At 45.9% G+C, this 16,199-nt stretch overlaps 3 protein-coding genes across 3 annotated transcripts in view; 2 read left to right on the top strand and 1 right to left on the bottom strand.

The window, feature by feature from the left end:
- The window catches only part of LOC135368282 (cGMP-dependent protein kinase, isozyme 1-like), a 169,927-nt gene that overhangs the window by 148,927 nt on the left and 4,801 nt on the right, over positions 1–16,199 (bottom strand). The gene's annotated exons all lie outside the window — the stretch shown is intronic.
- On the top strand, positions 10,389–11,523 carry LOC135368281 (heat shock protein hsp-16.2-like). Its single transcript, XM_064601455.1, has one exon. The coding sequence runs from the start codon at positions 10,464–10,466 to the stop codon at positions 10,998–11,000; it is 537 nt and encodes a 178-aa protein (XP_064457525.1). The 5' UTR covers positions 10,389–10,463; the 3' UTR covers positions 11,001–11,523.
- On the top strand, positions 14,179–15,311 carry LOC135369531 (alpha-crystallin B chain-like). Its single transcript, XM_064603112.1, has one exon. It carries the CDS (start codon positions 14,200–14,202, stop codon positions 14,818–14,820), a length of 621 nt encoding a protein of 206 aa, XP_064459182.1. The 5' UTR covers positions 14,179–14,199; the 3' UTR covers positions 14,821–15,311.

The following is a 16,199-nucleotide window of genomic DNA, read 5'->3' as shown; positions in this document are numbered from 1 at the left end:
AAAGCGCAACTTCTAAAGCAGGGCGCCGTTGGCGTTAAAATGGGTACTACCCCTTTTGGGACCTTCAGTGGACACCTTTTAGAGAAAAATCTGCCACCGAAGCGGGTCATTTGTTGCAGTAATTAATTGGTTTCGGTTTACGTATTTATGTCGCGGCTGGTCGCGGCCAAGCGCAAAAGGGCGTATTTCATTGGTGTAATTTTTTGGTGTAATTCATTGGTGTAAGGACATAATTCATTGATGGATAAGGGAGTGAGAGAGCGTCCTTTGGCGCTTCGCCGCGACCAGCCGCGACAAAAATATGTAAGCCGAAACCAGTTAATTACTGCAACAAATGACCCGCTTCGGTGGCAGATTTTTTTTCTAAAAGGTGTCCACTGAAGGTCTCAAAAGGGCAGACTTGTACGTATTTGGAGTATTGTATTTAAAATACTGTATTTTAAATACAATTTGTGGTATTTTGGTACTCTACTCAATACTTTTTGTTTTGTGTATTTGTACTCTATTTAAAATACACTTTATAGTATTTTCTACTCAATACTCTAATTACATATTTTGGATCTCACACTCAAACTTTCTGTGTCTCGTCGTTCCATTATCTTGCTTGTTCAGTGGAAATTTCCTGAGTCCCTCGGACTTGACCCGGATAGTGACTCCAAACCCGGGCATTGGCTATTCTTGGAAGTCTCCATTTAGAGATCTTGCCCCGTGTGTATTAATCCTTGGCCAGTGAGGGTTCTATTATGTGTGTCTGGACGCCGTGACGCCGAATTCTGGCCTCGCCGAGCAGGGACCTGCTAGAAGTTTGCTTTGTTCTGGGACACATATACCTAGTGGAGTTATGTGATATCTCTTTTCACCTTTTTGGACTTGTGTTTAGATGACTCCTATCACACAGCGGCGGCTAGCGTAGTGCGCGGGCTTTAGGTGATTCATGTGACGTAGTGGCGACTTGCCGCATTGACCAGTGACTGGAGACATTTTGCGTTCAAAGATTAACTTAACTTAGGAAGTAACTTAATTGTATTTCAAATACTTCTTGAACTATTTTGTACTCTATCTTAATTACTTTAATTTTCACGTATTTATATTCTATCTTAATTACATTCTAACGTTAGTATTTATTATCTTATCTTAAATACATTTTTGAGTACCTTGTACATGTCTGCAAAAGGGGTAGTACCCATTTTAATGCCGACAGCGCCCCGCTGGCTGCAGACTGCCGAGCATACCATTCTGCGCGCGAAGCCCATCTCCCTCGCTCCACCTCGGGCACGCTAGCGGACATCCTCTACCCCGCTGGTTCTTCTGCCGAACGATCCGCCAAAGCAAGAAACCTCATTCTGTTTCTGCAGAAGGCAGGCCTTGCTCAACGACCCATCTAATACTTTGCTCTCCCCGTCGAACTCGTGCACCCTCACCACATCCCCATCCTTCATCCTCCTCTATCCTCCATCCGTCCGTCCTTTCTTTGTGTTTTGTGTTCTTTTTCTTTTTTGGCTATAGTCGTGACGACGCCCACTTCTGTGTGGCCAACAACGGCGAGCCTATCCTGCCATAACCCCCACCCCACCCCACCAGGAACATTTATATCTTTTGGATCGACGGCATCACCCGAATCAGGGCTCTCCACCCGTTGTCGTTTGGCAGGGCTTGGAGGGATTTGTTGACCTATAGGAAGCGTTATACAGACATCGGACATCCCGTCCATATCACGGCATGAGGTCCGTGAAGCGCTAGATCCCTCCTTTCAAAAACAGATGACTCAAAATAAGCCTAAGCATATAAATTTTGAATCTATTCAGGAGAAAAGCGCGACATTACCATTGAACCAGGGTTATATATAGCCAGGTTGACAGGGCTATATATTACTGTGCAAGATTGATGTACCGCTATAAACCAGTATGCATGTTCCCTTCTGCATTCCTGAACTTCATCGTTTCCACTCGTGATCGATGTATTTTCCTAACAGCACAGGCAGCTGTAGCGCATTGGATCATTTCTCCGCTCTCACGCGGATACTTCCACTCCCACACGCATACTTTACAGTCATTACAGCAATCTGGCTATTGTTGCACGCTGAGAATCGCCGATCACCTACGTTACAGTCCAAGAACTGTTATTCTGCGGTGTTCATAACATGGGTTCATGCAAAGTAGTACCGGCATTTTGTTATTATTAAAAATCTACAATAAAGGCGAGAGAAGCGTATACGAAGAGGGGAGTCAAGTCCACACACGAACGCAGATGTCCGTCTTACGACCCTTCATCAAATTCCTGCAAACCACCGGCCTGATCGACTCTCTCTAAAACCCTGTCAGCGTCGTCAGCATCATCCTCATCACCATCCTCTCATTTTCCCCCAATAGCAATGGGGTAGCATTCTGCTCAATGAGCGGAAGTCATCCCCATATCATCGTCATCATGTATTTCTCTCTCTCTCAAGTCCTGTAGATCACATAAACAAAATACAGAAACCGTCACTGAAGATTTTTGTTTAAGTTTAAATTGTACAAGCTTTCGCGTGGAGGTCCACGCTTCCTCAGGTACTGTATTTTGCTTATAAAGGCAAGAGACAAAAACGAGGAGGCGTACGCCTTTTTTGTGACACTTATGCTGTTCATAATTGTCACAAAAAAGGCGTACGCCTCTCGTTTTCAACAAATCAGGGCAGATGACGATATCATTCGAGATTATGGTTGGCTAGGAGCGTGCTATGCGGTGAAGTTCATTTTTAAGAGTGTACAGTCAACCAAATTTTCCGCACCTCTGGAGGATGAAATCTGTCCTGGGGCTTTGAAGGAGGTAAGAACTCCTATCTGTAGGTATTTAGTTACCTGTGTAACAGGTGTAATATTGTTCTTCTACGCTTCGTAATTCTACATAGAATTTATTGTTCAATACTTCTCTTTCATAACCTGTGCAGCGTTAGTACAAAAATTCACTTTTTTTTTCGGATACGGGCGAGTAGGCGTACCGTCATTCAGATACCTCAATCCATCATTACGTTATTTGAAGAATTATAGCACTAATCAGACGCCAACGCGGAGGTACACATAACGTTGTGCTCTAAACTCTTAAAAATGAACCTCACCACATAGCACGTTCCTAGCCAACCATCTTCCCCAATGACAATGTTCTCGTCCCTGATTTGTTGAGAACGGGAGGCGGAGCTCATTTTGTAGCCGTACATAATAATACATAGTAGGCTCCGCCTCTCGTTATCAACAAATCATGGGCGAGAACTTTGTCATTCGGGATGATGGTTGGCTGGAGCGTGCTATGTGTGGTGAAGATACGGACCTATGGGGGGCGGAGCCTATTTTGTGCCATTATGTTCTGCATAATAGCACAAAATAGGCTCCGCCTCCCGTTTCCAACAAATCAGGGGCGAGAGCTTTGTCGTTGGGGAGGATGGTTGTCTATAGGTGCGTGCTATGTGGTGAAGTTCATTTTTAAGAGCGCAGAGATTCGAAGCCGGGTACCTCCCAGTCTCGACTTGACATGGTCAGCACGTTAACTACTGAGTCATGCGCGCTGGTGCGACTAATCCATTGATTTTCAAGAAAAATCTTGCAGGAAATAGCACGGCAAAGGTTACTGTCCTGACGGTTACTGATTATTGTCCCTGATTACTGGTTACTGTCCCCGCATAATATACCATGTTCAACTAGATAAACTTGCCCAACAGTTGTGTAGCGTTTCCGTCAGTATTCATTTGCACGAACCCGTAGTATACAGCATAGTTGACGTAGTATAGTGACGGTGAGCTCGCGATCCCCGGACGCATTCATCGCTATGGACGCGCAGACCTAATGCATCATGAATGGGTCTTGCGAATGAATAACTACCCATTAATCATCTCGAGATAAAGTTGTTGTCGTTTTTGTGAATGAATACTTGTTCCGTTTTCTTCACCCAGAGTGCTTCTCAGACTGAATGGGATGTTTCCTTTGGATCGCGTACACCAGTTTCTATATCCAAATCCCGTTTGTTTTGTTTGTTACTTACTTACGTACTTACCCCATATCACGGCGGCATGGTAACAACGCTTCGGGATTGCATAAGAGATGTTGCGATGAAATACGGTCGTGCAATAATAATGAGGATCATCCAGTCGGAAGCATCTTCGAGATATGCTCGTTCTCGAACGATAGAAAGGGAGCGGGGAAATGCAGCTGCAACTTGCGATTATGCCGGTTATTACTTATGGCACAAGCAAGCCATAAAGAATACGTTAATGCGGACTCATGCGATCTAGTCAACGTTCGCTTTCGAAAAGAGTTGGCTGCACAGTGGCAAAATTGTTTTCTTCGCTTTGCTTTCCTCGCGCGCTTTAAGGAGGTAATGTAACCGACGCGAGCGTGCAGAGCATGCTAGAAAACGACAAAGCCGTTATTTTCATTCGCAGGGATCTGGAAAACTGCAGCAAGCTAGTCGAATTTATTGATTGCAATCAATTCCCCGAATGTTACTGTAGGGAATGAAATCATTTTGGCCCAAATATCCCGGGCCGGCGTGCCGAGAGAAGCGATTTTGTTGCATCTCCCATAGACTCCCATGTATTGAAAATGTGACAAACTTTAATTTTACCAAAAATCAGTGGACCGCGTCAGGCCTTCAAAAATATGTCATTCCCTAGGTAAACTACACTCTTAAAAATGAACTTCACCGCATAGCACGCTCCTAGCCAACCATAATCGCAAATGATATCGTTATCTGGCCTGGTTCGTTAAAAACCGGAGGCGTACTAAAAGTTTGGACTTTCTAGCCCACGGCTTTAGCATAATTTTTCTGGCACTAACTGTCACGAGAAACTCTTCTGTGGGCCCCTACTCTTTAATGTTACATGGCAGTGCTTCCTGCTTTTAAGCTGAGTACGTACTGGGATAATTACCTTGATTTCAAAATTTCATATCAGGCAGTGGTATGTTACAGAGATAAGCTGCACTTTTTTTCTGAACATCCATAGGTCACTTGTGAAACGAACAAACTGGCGTCCTGCCTCAGCTTTGTCGTTAACACCTTTTGGCTTCTTTGTTGATGTGTTTGTCTCACCTGGGGAAGTTACATGTTTAAGGCACCCTTTTTGTTCCTGGCCTGTGGGCATCATTTAAGAGTATTAACTTTTTAAAGGCAACCTCCCAGATATCATATCAAGATCCCCCAGTGCATCGCTAAATTGCGCACGGGAGAGACACCGTCCCTTGCTCAGGCGAAGTATGCACAATAAATTTGGGCTGACGTTATCTTAAGCTAGACTACAATCTGTCTGTTCTCGCCGTACAGCAGGCTTCAATTTTGTAAAGCAGGCTTCCCCTTATGCAGGGAAGAGTCAGGTGAAGCCAACTTTCGGGAGGTTCACATTCGTCGAATTGAATTGTGAATTTTGTTGTCGCGTAGTCGAATATTCGAAAACCCGAATATTGTGTATTCGATTCGCGAATCGAATGCTTCGAGTAATTGATATTCTGTATGAACTCGGGAATTCGAATATACGAGCACGCCTACAAATAAGGGATTCCGTGAAATTCCGTGCCAAATGAAGGATTCCGCGATGAATTCCAGATTCCGCGATGTATCGCGAAAACCCGGGGCCTTACTCATGACTTTAGCGTTGCAGACATTTCGCTACATCCGTATTCTATGGAAGGGCGCGTGCAGCGCTATGATGCGCCAGTGTGAGAGTTCACTGTCTTCTCGCTTCCCGCGCACTCATGTGGTATTTCTAGGCTTCAGCGATCATAGCTATAACGATGCGCACAAGATATCAGAGTAGTTACAAGTGTAGTTAAACACATAGTTCGAGGTAACTCGTTACTGTAACTAAGTTCCTTGTTTCGGTAACTTGTAACTTAACTCGGTACTTTTGCGCCGTGGTAACTTTCAGAGGAGCTCGTTCCTTTTTTAGGTAACTTTGCTAAAGTAACTTAGGTTCCAAGGTACTTTTAACTCATTTTTCACTCGCGTCCACATATTTTCTTGCTTTCTCTCTGGTTCCTTCATGGCATTTTTTGCCATAAAACGTGATATTCAATCAATGACAGTATTTTATTGAGGAAGTAAGAACATGCTGCCATTGAAATGAAGCTGAATCATTGTGCGCCCGCAGGGAGCAAGATGCAAAGCGTTCGAATAGACCTCTACCAGAGAAACGTCGTCATGACATTAGTAGACAGACTGAAACCGAAACAAATCGGAAGGAGAGCTGGGTTCCACGAACGGGCACTTGTTCGCTGGCTCCCATTGAAAGAAAAGTAGGACCGAGGGTCGCGTCCCCTTAAGGGACCATATCGTAATCCCCTCAAGACCGTGGCTTTCGGGCGCGACCTTGTTCACCTCTAGCTCCGAGCGTAGTTCAATTCTACCAAATTTTGGCGCTGTCGAACACTATGACGTCATTTGCTTACAAACAGGGAGAGGTCTATTGTTGGACATAAACGAAAACCATCTAAGCGTGTTGCACTGCTCCGCAGGCACCTCAAGGTCTAACTCAACTGCTCACACGCGCTGCACCTGCGTAATGCTATTTTGTGTCTGAAGTAGCTTGGAAGTAACTCGTTCTTTTTTAAAAGTAACTTAGTAACTGCGAGTTACATTTCAGGCTGATGTACTTCGTTATTAACTTAGTTACCATTTGCACACGATAACTTAACTTGTAACGAGTTCTTTTTGACGGGTATCTTCTCAATCTAATCAGTTAAACAACTATACCTCCTAGTAGCAGTTTTAACTATTGCGGCTGTGATGTAGCTACACTGGTAGTTAAACTACAGTTTTACGCAGTAGTTAGCAGTTATAGAGCCTATAACTATAGGCACAGCGTAGGTACTGTATAGGTACTGTGATACAGCCTATCACAGTTACTGGATTACTTTAATATGTAGAACCCTCCAAATGGATTAAATCCGTCGGCGTGGTGACGCAAATCTGCGGCGACGGCGGCGCGAGCCGGTGGCGCACAGGTCTAGTCGGGAACATATATCACTGTTGCTCGACAAATTGTGGATTATTTTCGACTGGACGTCGCCCCTAGTCGCTTTACAGCCACTGGGAGGAGTCCCAAAAAACAGGCTCGATCTGCCAATCACAGTTCCGGGCCTTTGATTGCTTTGTCTTTTTACCACGGGGGCCGCATGACATCTTACTGCCACCCAAAATGGCGACGAAAAAAAAAACACGAAGCGGGAATTTCGTGACAAAACTTTTTGTCTCTGACTCTTCCGATTTCACGCTGCAGATGTTTAGCGTTCCCTGTCACATGTATATGACTTGTTGTGCTTGATTTACGAGTAACAAGCTGTTAAACTATACGCCGCGTGCATAACCTGTCTGTTTACTGCTTTACTGCGGTAGCTTAATACGCTGTGCAAGTGCGTCTCTGCGCATGAGAGGAGGCAGTGAGACGGAAGAGGGAGGGCGCCGCCGTAGCCAATGGGGCTTCTCGAGTGGAGTAACCGGGAGAGGAGACATGCGCAGAACGCTCGGTTACTTGCAGAGTATATAGGACCGTTGTCGGCGGTAAATCTTCCGTCACTTGGTCAACATAAAACCACCGATGGGCCCACGCGACGGTTTACCCTATAACGCCGTCGCTTCCCTTAGAAGTCGGCCCAAGACGAACATTCCCCCAGAGCGCTAGTCGTGACGTTGCCCACCTCAGTGAGGGCGCCAATGGCGAGCTCTTTTAGTGGGTAATACCACCACCGCTACGCTTTCATGTGCTACGGGAAATTCCACTGCAATGTTTGGCGCGCCAGTCGTATACTGTATTGCCCTACCCACCGAGACCGCACCGAAATAGAAGCAAACCCGCCTTCGTTCACTTCTGTGCAGTCTGCGTTCTATGGGTGATGATGGAGATAGTGCTGCGCGCAAACGCTTCCACTATAGCTACTCTGCGTTTGCTGTTTCCACTGCGAGTGACAGCTTTTGGCACGTCCCAAATAGAATCTCGCCCTTGAAGTTTGGAAATGAAGCAAGCTGTTGTTGTGCCCACGGAAGCAGTGCTCGCAAAACTGGTGCACATGGTCAACCGGCGAAAGCGAGTGCTAGGTGAGGGAACGTTTTTTTTTTTTTTGCGAGGCTGGGCAATCAGCACAGAACTGCAGGGAGTATCGTGCGAATGCAGGTACATAGTCCGAATGAAAGTGCCGTGTAGGCCTGGTGGCGGGTTTTAATGCGTGTACCTGCTCTGGATACTGTTGCTTGTCAGCGAGTAGTCTAGCATATTTGACAGGGGTGGGTACATTTTACGATGCCGACACCACTGACACCGCGGTGACTTCGTCCTGGCTGTTATGCACATGTTTTTGACGTTATATTGTGACCTGGCAAACCGCACGTGCATTTTGCATATGCGTAGCTTAAAGAGTTTGCTACCATTAGCCCCAAATTATGCAAGATAAACGTAACACACGGTTATTTACGTTATATGGCTGTGCGTTACATTGTTATATCGTTATAAGTTTTATTTTGTTTTGCTTTTTGTAAAAACGGTTATGACAGCAGCAAATATGTCGTTTTTTGCAGTTGAGTTCTACGGCAAAGCGGACATCTTCTCGAAGAAAGTGTGCGACTACAGGATGACTAATTACCTAAACTTGGTTAATTAATAATTAGGCGATATCGGGCAAAACCGAGATAGCAGGCCGAGAGACTATCCTATAGTTGAAAGCCGTTTCACGTTTAACAGATCCTGAAACACGCACGCGCGTTAAAATATCCATCCCCGAATTTTGATACGCAAATGAGCCGAAACCGAAACCGCGGCGACCGGGAACACGGAGAGCACAGCGCTCATTTCACGTCAGAGGACCACGTGATTTGGAGCAGGTTTCCTGCGATTTCCTGCCCGGATAAGCCTCCGCCGACGAGGGTGACGCACTCCTCAGGCGAGTTTTATCGGTTTCGGCTCGTTTGCATATCAAAATTCGGGGACGGATATTTTGACGCACGTGCGTGTGTCGGGATATTTTAAACGTGGAACGACGTTCAACGAGTATAGTTTCTTAAATATGCTATCTCGCTTTTGCCCGAAACTATCTAATTAAAGAGTTAATTAATGAATTTCAGGTAGTTAGTCATCTTGTAGTTATGTACCCTCTTCCAGAGGATGTCCGCCTGGCCGCAGAACTGAACTGCAAAAACACCATCTATGCTGCTTTCACAGCCTTTATATAAAAATTCTGTAAAGGCTAAAAAAAAAAGACATCCTTATGTGAACTTGTATTCAAAGTTTCACAACGTAGCGATAATACACGCTAAGAAAAGCGACACAGCGAATGCTGAGACACATACCACTCGGGCATCATGGCAGACAGTAAAGGAACCCGCGGGTGAAGTCACCTGCTTTCGAGAACCAATGGGAGTGGCCGATGCCCTCGCTCCTCTTGACGTCACAGCTTGACGCGAAAGTCTGCTCGATGACTTCCATTTCGCCAACTGCGACATCTGCAAAGTGCCCCAGGACACGTTACACGTACTTATACAGTGCCCAGAACAAGAAGACGCAAAAAAGGAAAGACTGAAAGAAAGGAAAAAGATGGCCCACAAAGGAACAAGACATGAAGGCACATAAGGCATTGTGTGTCTACCTAAAAGAAAGCGGTATATACAGCCGCTACTAGCAGCCACATATCATAAACCTCAAAACTACCTAAATGAGATGGAGCTGCAGGCGCTACACTGCTCCAAGTCCTTCTCTCCCTTTTTCTTTTTTTAGTTAAATACTACTACTCGACACACAGAAGAATAATTCTTTGTTTTTCTTCGTTTCTCAAATACTCTGGAGCATAGTGATACGTGTGCATGACACAATGCACCACATCTACGCGTCTCCAGATGTTCATCTCTCAAGTTTCACAACTCCTGGTGTTTACAATTATTCAAATAAATTCAGAATTTCAAATTAGGCAATGTCCGGACCCATTTCGCATGGTATGAGCAAGACATCATTTACAGCGTACCCTACGGCGTACATCAGGTATAGCCAATGTCCCAGACGACATATACGACCACCGATAAGGAGACCTTCACTGCGCAGCGTGTACAATGATCGACCTTTCCTTCTCACGGCATATATCTCATTGTTGCCGTCTCACTCGCCCATTGTCATCTCCCTTGTCACCTTCCCAGGTAGGCGACGCAAGGCCAGAACCAGGCCCAACACGATGCACGGCCCTTGTTACGCAATCAGCACAGTCTCTTCCTGAGGGTATATTTAAAACGATCGCTTAGGGCCTTGGAGGACGCTGGGTGAATTATGGGAAAAGAGCCCACGGTTGGTCTGCTCCACCTTCGCTAGAGACAGCGCGAGGGAGGGAGACGGTTTTAGGAAACATTCCAGGCCAACACGCCCCTCACCGGGGATATATATAAAGCTTCTCCCCGTCAGAACGATCGTTACTGCCGTCCTCAAAAACGCCTCCCACCGGCTCGTGCAGACTCGCTCCGTCACAACCATGTCCGCCACGCAGACCAGAACCACGGAAGTGAAGAAGTTCCACCGCGTCTTCGAAGGCAGCAGCCACGATGACATCAAGAGGCAGATGGACGAGTTCGCCAAGGAATTTCCCGACTGCAGGAGGTACCTGGACGACATGTTCCAGGAACCCGACGCACCCAAACAGCAACAGAACGTCATGAAGGAGATCAAGGTCGTCCCCAGCACCGACAAGGACAAGATCTCCGTCGAGATCGACGCAGCGGGATTCAAGTTGGAAGACCTCTCGCTGAAGGCCGTCGGGAGGAACATGACCATAAGTGCGTGCAACGAGAGCACGGAAGGCGACACGACCATCAGGAGGGAACTCAAGAGGAACGTCGTTCTCCCCGAGGGCGTGGACGTCGAGAAGATCAAGTGTCGGTTGACGGCTGAGAAGAAACTGGTGGTCGAGATCCCACTGCCCGTCGAGAAATGCAAAGGTGTGGAGTACATCATCCCAGTGCGCTGCGAAATAGCGAGGAGCATCAGCAAAGATGGGGAAAAGAAGGCTTGAAGTGCTTCTTTTTTTTTCGGTTGTTCACTCGTGAATGCGCGCTTGGATTTGGGAGCTTTCGCTGCTTTGTAGTTCACTCGCATGGGAACACGATCCACTTCGGATGAAAAAAATAGCTTCACTGCCTGTTATCGGCGTTTTGTATCGCCTTTTCAGTTTACGCTCCGAGAGGATTAGGAAGGTGAAGATTTGCTTCGAAATTACGCAACGTGACACGGCAGAATACGAAGGCAAGGAGTATGCTTATTGGAATAGACAGTTTGTAGCGACTCGATGCGAGCTGGCACCTGCGAAAAGTTGTTCGCTACTTTGAGGGCAACACCTGATGAAAGTCCGCTGCAAGGTAATTGTGATCCGATACAAAGACGTCGCTCATAACCAAAAACGTAGCTAATTCGTGATTGCCTGTAAACAGCAAGGTTGTAGCTGGTGGTTTTGCGTTCAGTCAGGGACGATGAAGACGTCAGTGAGCTGTAGAGCTTCATTAAAGTCACATTATGGTTCATAATGAGCCATGTCGTGGTGTTTGTCGTCACGGTGATTTCTTTGACACATATGTAATGCGAAATAAAGTGCCAGAGAGTCGCCTGCGGGAACTGGAGCGCGGGCTGTGGAAATAGGTTGGTATACATTTTTTTTTTACCTGAAGCATATGCTGTTTATTGTAGCAGAAGTAATATACCTCCACAGTTCTCTCTAGCATGACGTGAACTGTAGGTGTAAAAATTGCGGACTGTCCAGGAGGGACAAAGGGGTCCACCATGTGGGTCGTGCTTTGAATCAACCTTTAATTGTTTATCATGAAAAAGATTAATTGATTGGTAAAAGAGGAAAGAATGGAAATAATGAAAAAGAAACCGAAGGGGCTCTTCAGCTGCACTTAGTGTATTATTGGGCCATGGTTCGGGCTCCTCATATGGGCAGCCGATTATGACGTCGTCGTTAGTGTAACTTGGAACAGCGTTAAGTATCGGATATCATAACGTTGTTGGTGGCAGATAAGTATACTGCTTACTACTGGACGAACTTTTTTTTTCTGTCGCCTTTGCAAGAGTACATTGTTGTCATTCCTTGTTAAGCTCTACATTGCATTGCCAGCACCTCCTATGATTCTGTCCGAAAATGCATTGACGATTCCCAGTCCTGCTGCCTTGGAACCAATATGATATCTGTATAGAGTTCGATATTTATTTACGGTAGTGCTTCGTGTGCACAATGAGGCGGTGATGCTGGTTGCGAAAGGGCTCGCCGTTGTTGGCCCTCACAGAGGTGGGCAATGGCACGACGACTAACGCCCTTGGGGAATGTGCGTCCTGGGCAGACTTCCAAGGGAACTGTGCCGACAATTGTCTGAAAGCGTCTGAGGACCATGAGGCATGAGCCGTATAAATTCACGAAGCTCCAATAAAGATTAATGCGGTAGAAAATGAGGCAATTAAACGTGGAAGGACGGACACAACACAAGCCTGAGGTTCGGAGTTAATGGTTCTTTTCCGTAAGTCTTGCGTATAAGCCCCCGGAAGATCATTTGTGCCGCTATGGCACGATGTTGTTCGGTTCCCCAATGCTCCACCTACTGCACTAAATGCGGAATAAACGCGTAAAAGCAGACAACGCAAGAAGCTATCCACACTACGATAGTTCATCGTTTCTCCGCAGCGCGCCGACACCGTTCGATCTCTGAGCGAATAGAACGCAGAGATATAGCATGAATGGACGGCGCGCGTGGAAGCGCTGTCTCCGGAGACTATCTGAAAGAACTGTTAAGTGGCGACACCAAGGTAAGATATTCCCCGTCGTGCCCGGTCATGTCGACGTCGATGTAACAATTTGCATGTCAACTATAGGGATGGGACGAATCCAGAAGTGGAAAGCCAGGAAAAAAAACTTGAAAAGTGAGAAGCGGGATTTGATATCTTTCTTTGGTGAAAAACAAAGTAACCATTTTTGGGACGAATCCAGATTTTCTCGAATACGAACCTGGTCCCAAACCCAAGGAAGGTTCTGCGAATCAGAATGCGAATCCTGCAAATGCAAATCCACGAATCTTTCGAATCTTTTCTTTAAAAAAAAAGCGTAAAAAGCCAGGAAACAAAGCTTCTACTGAAACGTGTTTTGTAGCGGAATTTTATATCTTTTTCAGTGAAAAATAATTTAACGATTTTGGGACGAATACAGAATTTCCCAAACCCAAATTTGAACCCGAATCCAAGAAAGTTCTGCGAATCCACGAATCTTACGTATCTCGAACCTTTTCTTTAAAAAAAAAATGAGCCTAAAAAGCCAGGAAAGAAACTTCTACTGAAAAGTGTTTTCAATAGGAATTTGATATATTTCTTTAATGAAAAACAAATTAAATAATAGTTCACTTTCAGGAGAAAACATACCCATATACTTCTTCCTAAGTGTCATTATTTAAGATGTTGTTCGTTGACTACAGGAAGACACACAGACTCTCGATTCTCAATTCTTTCCATGAAACTAAGAAACAATCAAAAGCAAAACCGTCTTACTTTTAATGTCGGAGCTTTATGCTGTAGTTTTAGCGCGACCTGGAGCCCGCCGGCCAAGCAGGCTTTCGGCGGACTCCGAAGGCACCAATTTTCAAGAGAAACAAACTACAACGTTGTTGGTGGATTCGAAAGATTCGATTTGTTTTGGGCATTTCGATTGGGATTTTCGAATCTCGAATCCCTGCCCAGGATTCGAGGATTCGGTTGGCCCATCCCTAATATCAACTCTATAACGTAATGGAATCGACTCTACAAGGACCAGGCTAATCTCTTCGCGCGACAAGATGATTTATTGTGTATAGGACTACCTAAGCACCTCAGAGCCCTTGAATGACGATCTAGATTGTACCAGAATAAAACCGGAACAAAGAGGCTACCACACGCACGTCAAATTAAGGTCTTATTACCACTTCAGCATTGCCAGACACAATGCCGACCGCACCAGGAGACACACCAGGGTCGGTTCCGAAAGCCAGCTTGCCTTGCCCGACGCTCATACGTCAAGGTTTCTGGAACCTTCGCGAGCCCACAAGAACCCTTGGCACATTGTCAGTGACTGCTAATTTTAGGAACTCTCTCCGCTCTTTTGCGGCGTCGTCAACCCTGACGTCATGATCTCCTTGCCACATTCCACTTCAAAGGCATTGCAGGAGGGAGTAGCTATAAAGGGAGTCTAACCCTGCCGGATGCCGATAGACCAGGCCGGACCGCGTCCAAGCAGCACCATGGCTCGCAGCGAGATTGTTATTCCCGTGAACAACTTCAGCAAAATGCCTCGTGATTCGTACAAGATGGAAGCAAGAAGACACATCCAAGAGGCCCTTGAACGCTCCAGAAGGCCCGAGTACGATCTCAGGAGGGAACTCAGCAGCATGTTCAGCAAATTTCCCATGAGGTCGTCCATATTTGACGACGACTTCGACGACTTCTTCAAAGACATCGTTCCAGCACCCTCATTCCCGTCCTTCGAGAAAGTCTTCAAAGAGGTGAAGACCGTCGTGGACGAGAACAACAAGATGCTGATGGAAGTTGACGTCAGCGAGTACGAACCGGAAGAGATCACCGTCAAAGCGATCGAGGGTAAACTCATCGTTCACTGCAAGAAGCAGCGGGCGGGATCCACGAAAGAGTCGAGGCGAGAGTTCTCGCTTCCCGAGGGCGTCGACGTTGAAACCATCACGTCCAACTTGACCGCAGACGGCATGCTGAAAATCTGTGCCCTGCTCCCCGTTCCGGGACAAACTCTAGCGTTCGCGGAACCGTGTGACCAGAAGGCGGAAGCGTTCCTCTACGTGGACAAGTACTAGTTCATCCACGGGGCCCCTGTCCCGCTGGGATTCGGGACTGCGTCACGCGTGCTACCGCTGTCTGGTGCGTACGAACCCGTGACCCGACACAGTTGTTCCATTTGTCACCCTCGTTGCGTGCCATTACCCTCTGTACAGGATGCAGTGTGGATTGTGTTGTTCTCATTCGGGGTATTCCATGACGTCATTTTACACGATTCTCCTCGAAGCGTCCGTTGTGTTACCGATATCGAGAGGACATAGACAGTTTATCTCTGGATTGCACTGGCTTTAAACTCGTCTTCGGCCCCTAGTGTAACGGACTGCATATCATTCATCCTCCTAGGTATCGCTCTGCGCGTTTGGCGCAAAAAAAAAAAATAATAATAATAATAAAATTCCGAGTGCGTCACCAACTGTACGTGCACTGAATCTGATTTTTAGTCGTATTTTTGTACATATATATTGTCGAGGACGTGAAATAAATATGAAACTTTCTTGTTTCTGGTGGTTATGCTTGTCGAGTTTTTCCTTTCATAATTGTCACGTTAGCTAGCTTCAGTAGATTGCAATCAATTTACGAAAATGATACCATACAGGACCCTGTAGCCAACATGACGTCTGTCACTTGAGAGAGACAGCGCAAATGATTTATTTTGTCTTCTGCGTCATTATATCGTATAAACGCCATTCGATAGCTAAAACTTGCCTGTTGGCAATTAAGGATGAGTCTAATGGATATATTTTTTGAAAGATTAGTAGCAGGGTCGAACCCTTCTTCCCTGTACCTTCCTTTCATCCCGTTCCATCCGTTAGCGAGATGGATCGAAAGGTAAGCAAAATGAGAGAACTGATGTTCTGAGGCTGAAACAACATAGAAAGGACAAACACATACAAAGCCTCAGCGGTAGAGCCCTGGACCGGTAATCCAGAAAATGTGGGTTCGAGTCCTACCAGCTGGCTATCGCCTTTTCAGTGACTTCCATCTTTCTTCCTTAAGCAAAATAAGCGCGGCAATTCATTTTCGTGTAGACCACATGTCGACGTCACCATCTTCGTCTCCCCATCCATAGAAATGCAAATAGATCGCACTTTGTCTTATATAGTCAATAGCATATACGCAAGCCCTGCCATACGATAGATCACCAGTCTCAAACAAACCAATGTCCCTAAATAAGAAAACAACTGTCCTATTATTATCAGCGATTGGCCTGGGTAGGCCTCAGACGACCTCAGTTCGTAAAATAACCGTATAGTTTTAGCCGTTAGGATCGGTGGTACCCAGTAGCAGAAATACAACAGACATAAAATTTGTATCGAAAAGTTCATTTACAGCGTCTCTTATCAGGGCAGCAACAAATCAGGGCAGAGAACGATATCATTCGAAATGATGGTTGGGC

The sequence above is a fragment of the Ornithodoros turicata genome, chromosome 9 (assembly GCF_037126465.1).
Source record: "Ornithodoros turicata isolate Travis chromosome 9, ASM3712646v1, whole genome shotgun sequence".
Lineage (NCBI taxonomy): Eukaryota > Metazoa > Arthropoda > Arachnida > Ixodida > Argasidae > Ornithodoros > Ornithodoros turicata.
The sequence above is the reverse complement of the archived record's forward strand: the minus strand, read 5'-3'. Positions and strand labels throughout refer to the sequence as shown.

Excerpts from the sequence above, each read along its gene's own strand:
- LOC135369531 (XM_064603112.1), top strand. The coding sequence starts at position 14,200 with ATGCCGATAGACCAGGCCGGACCGCGTCCAAGCAGCACCATGGCTCGC.
- LOC135368281 (XM_064601455.1), top strand. The coding sequence starts at position 10,464 with ATGTCCGCCACGCAGACCAGAACCACGGAAGTGAAGAAGTTCCACCGC.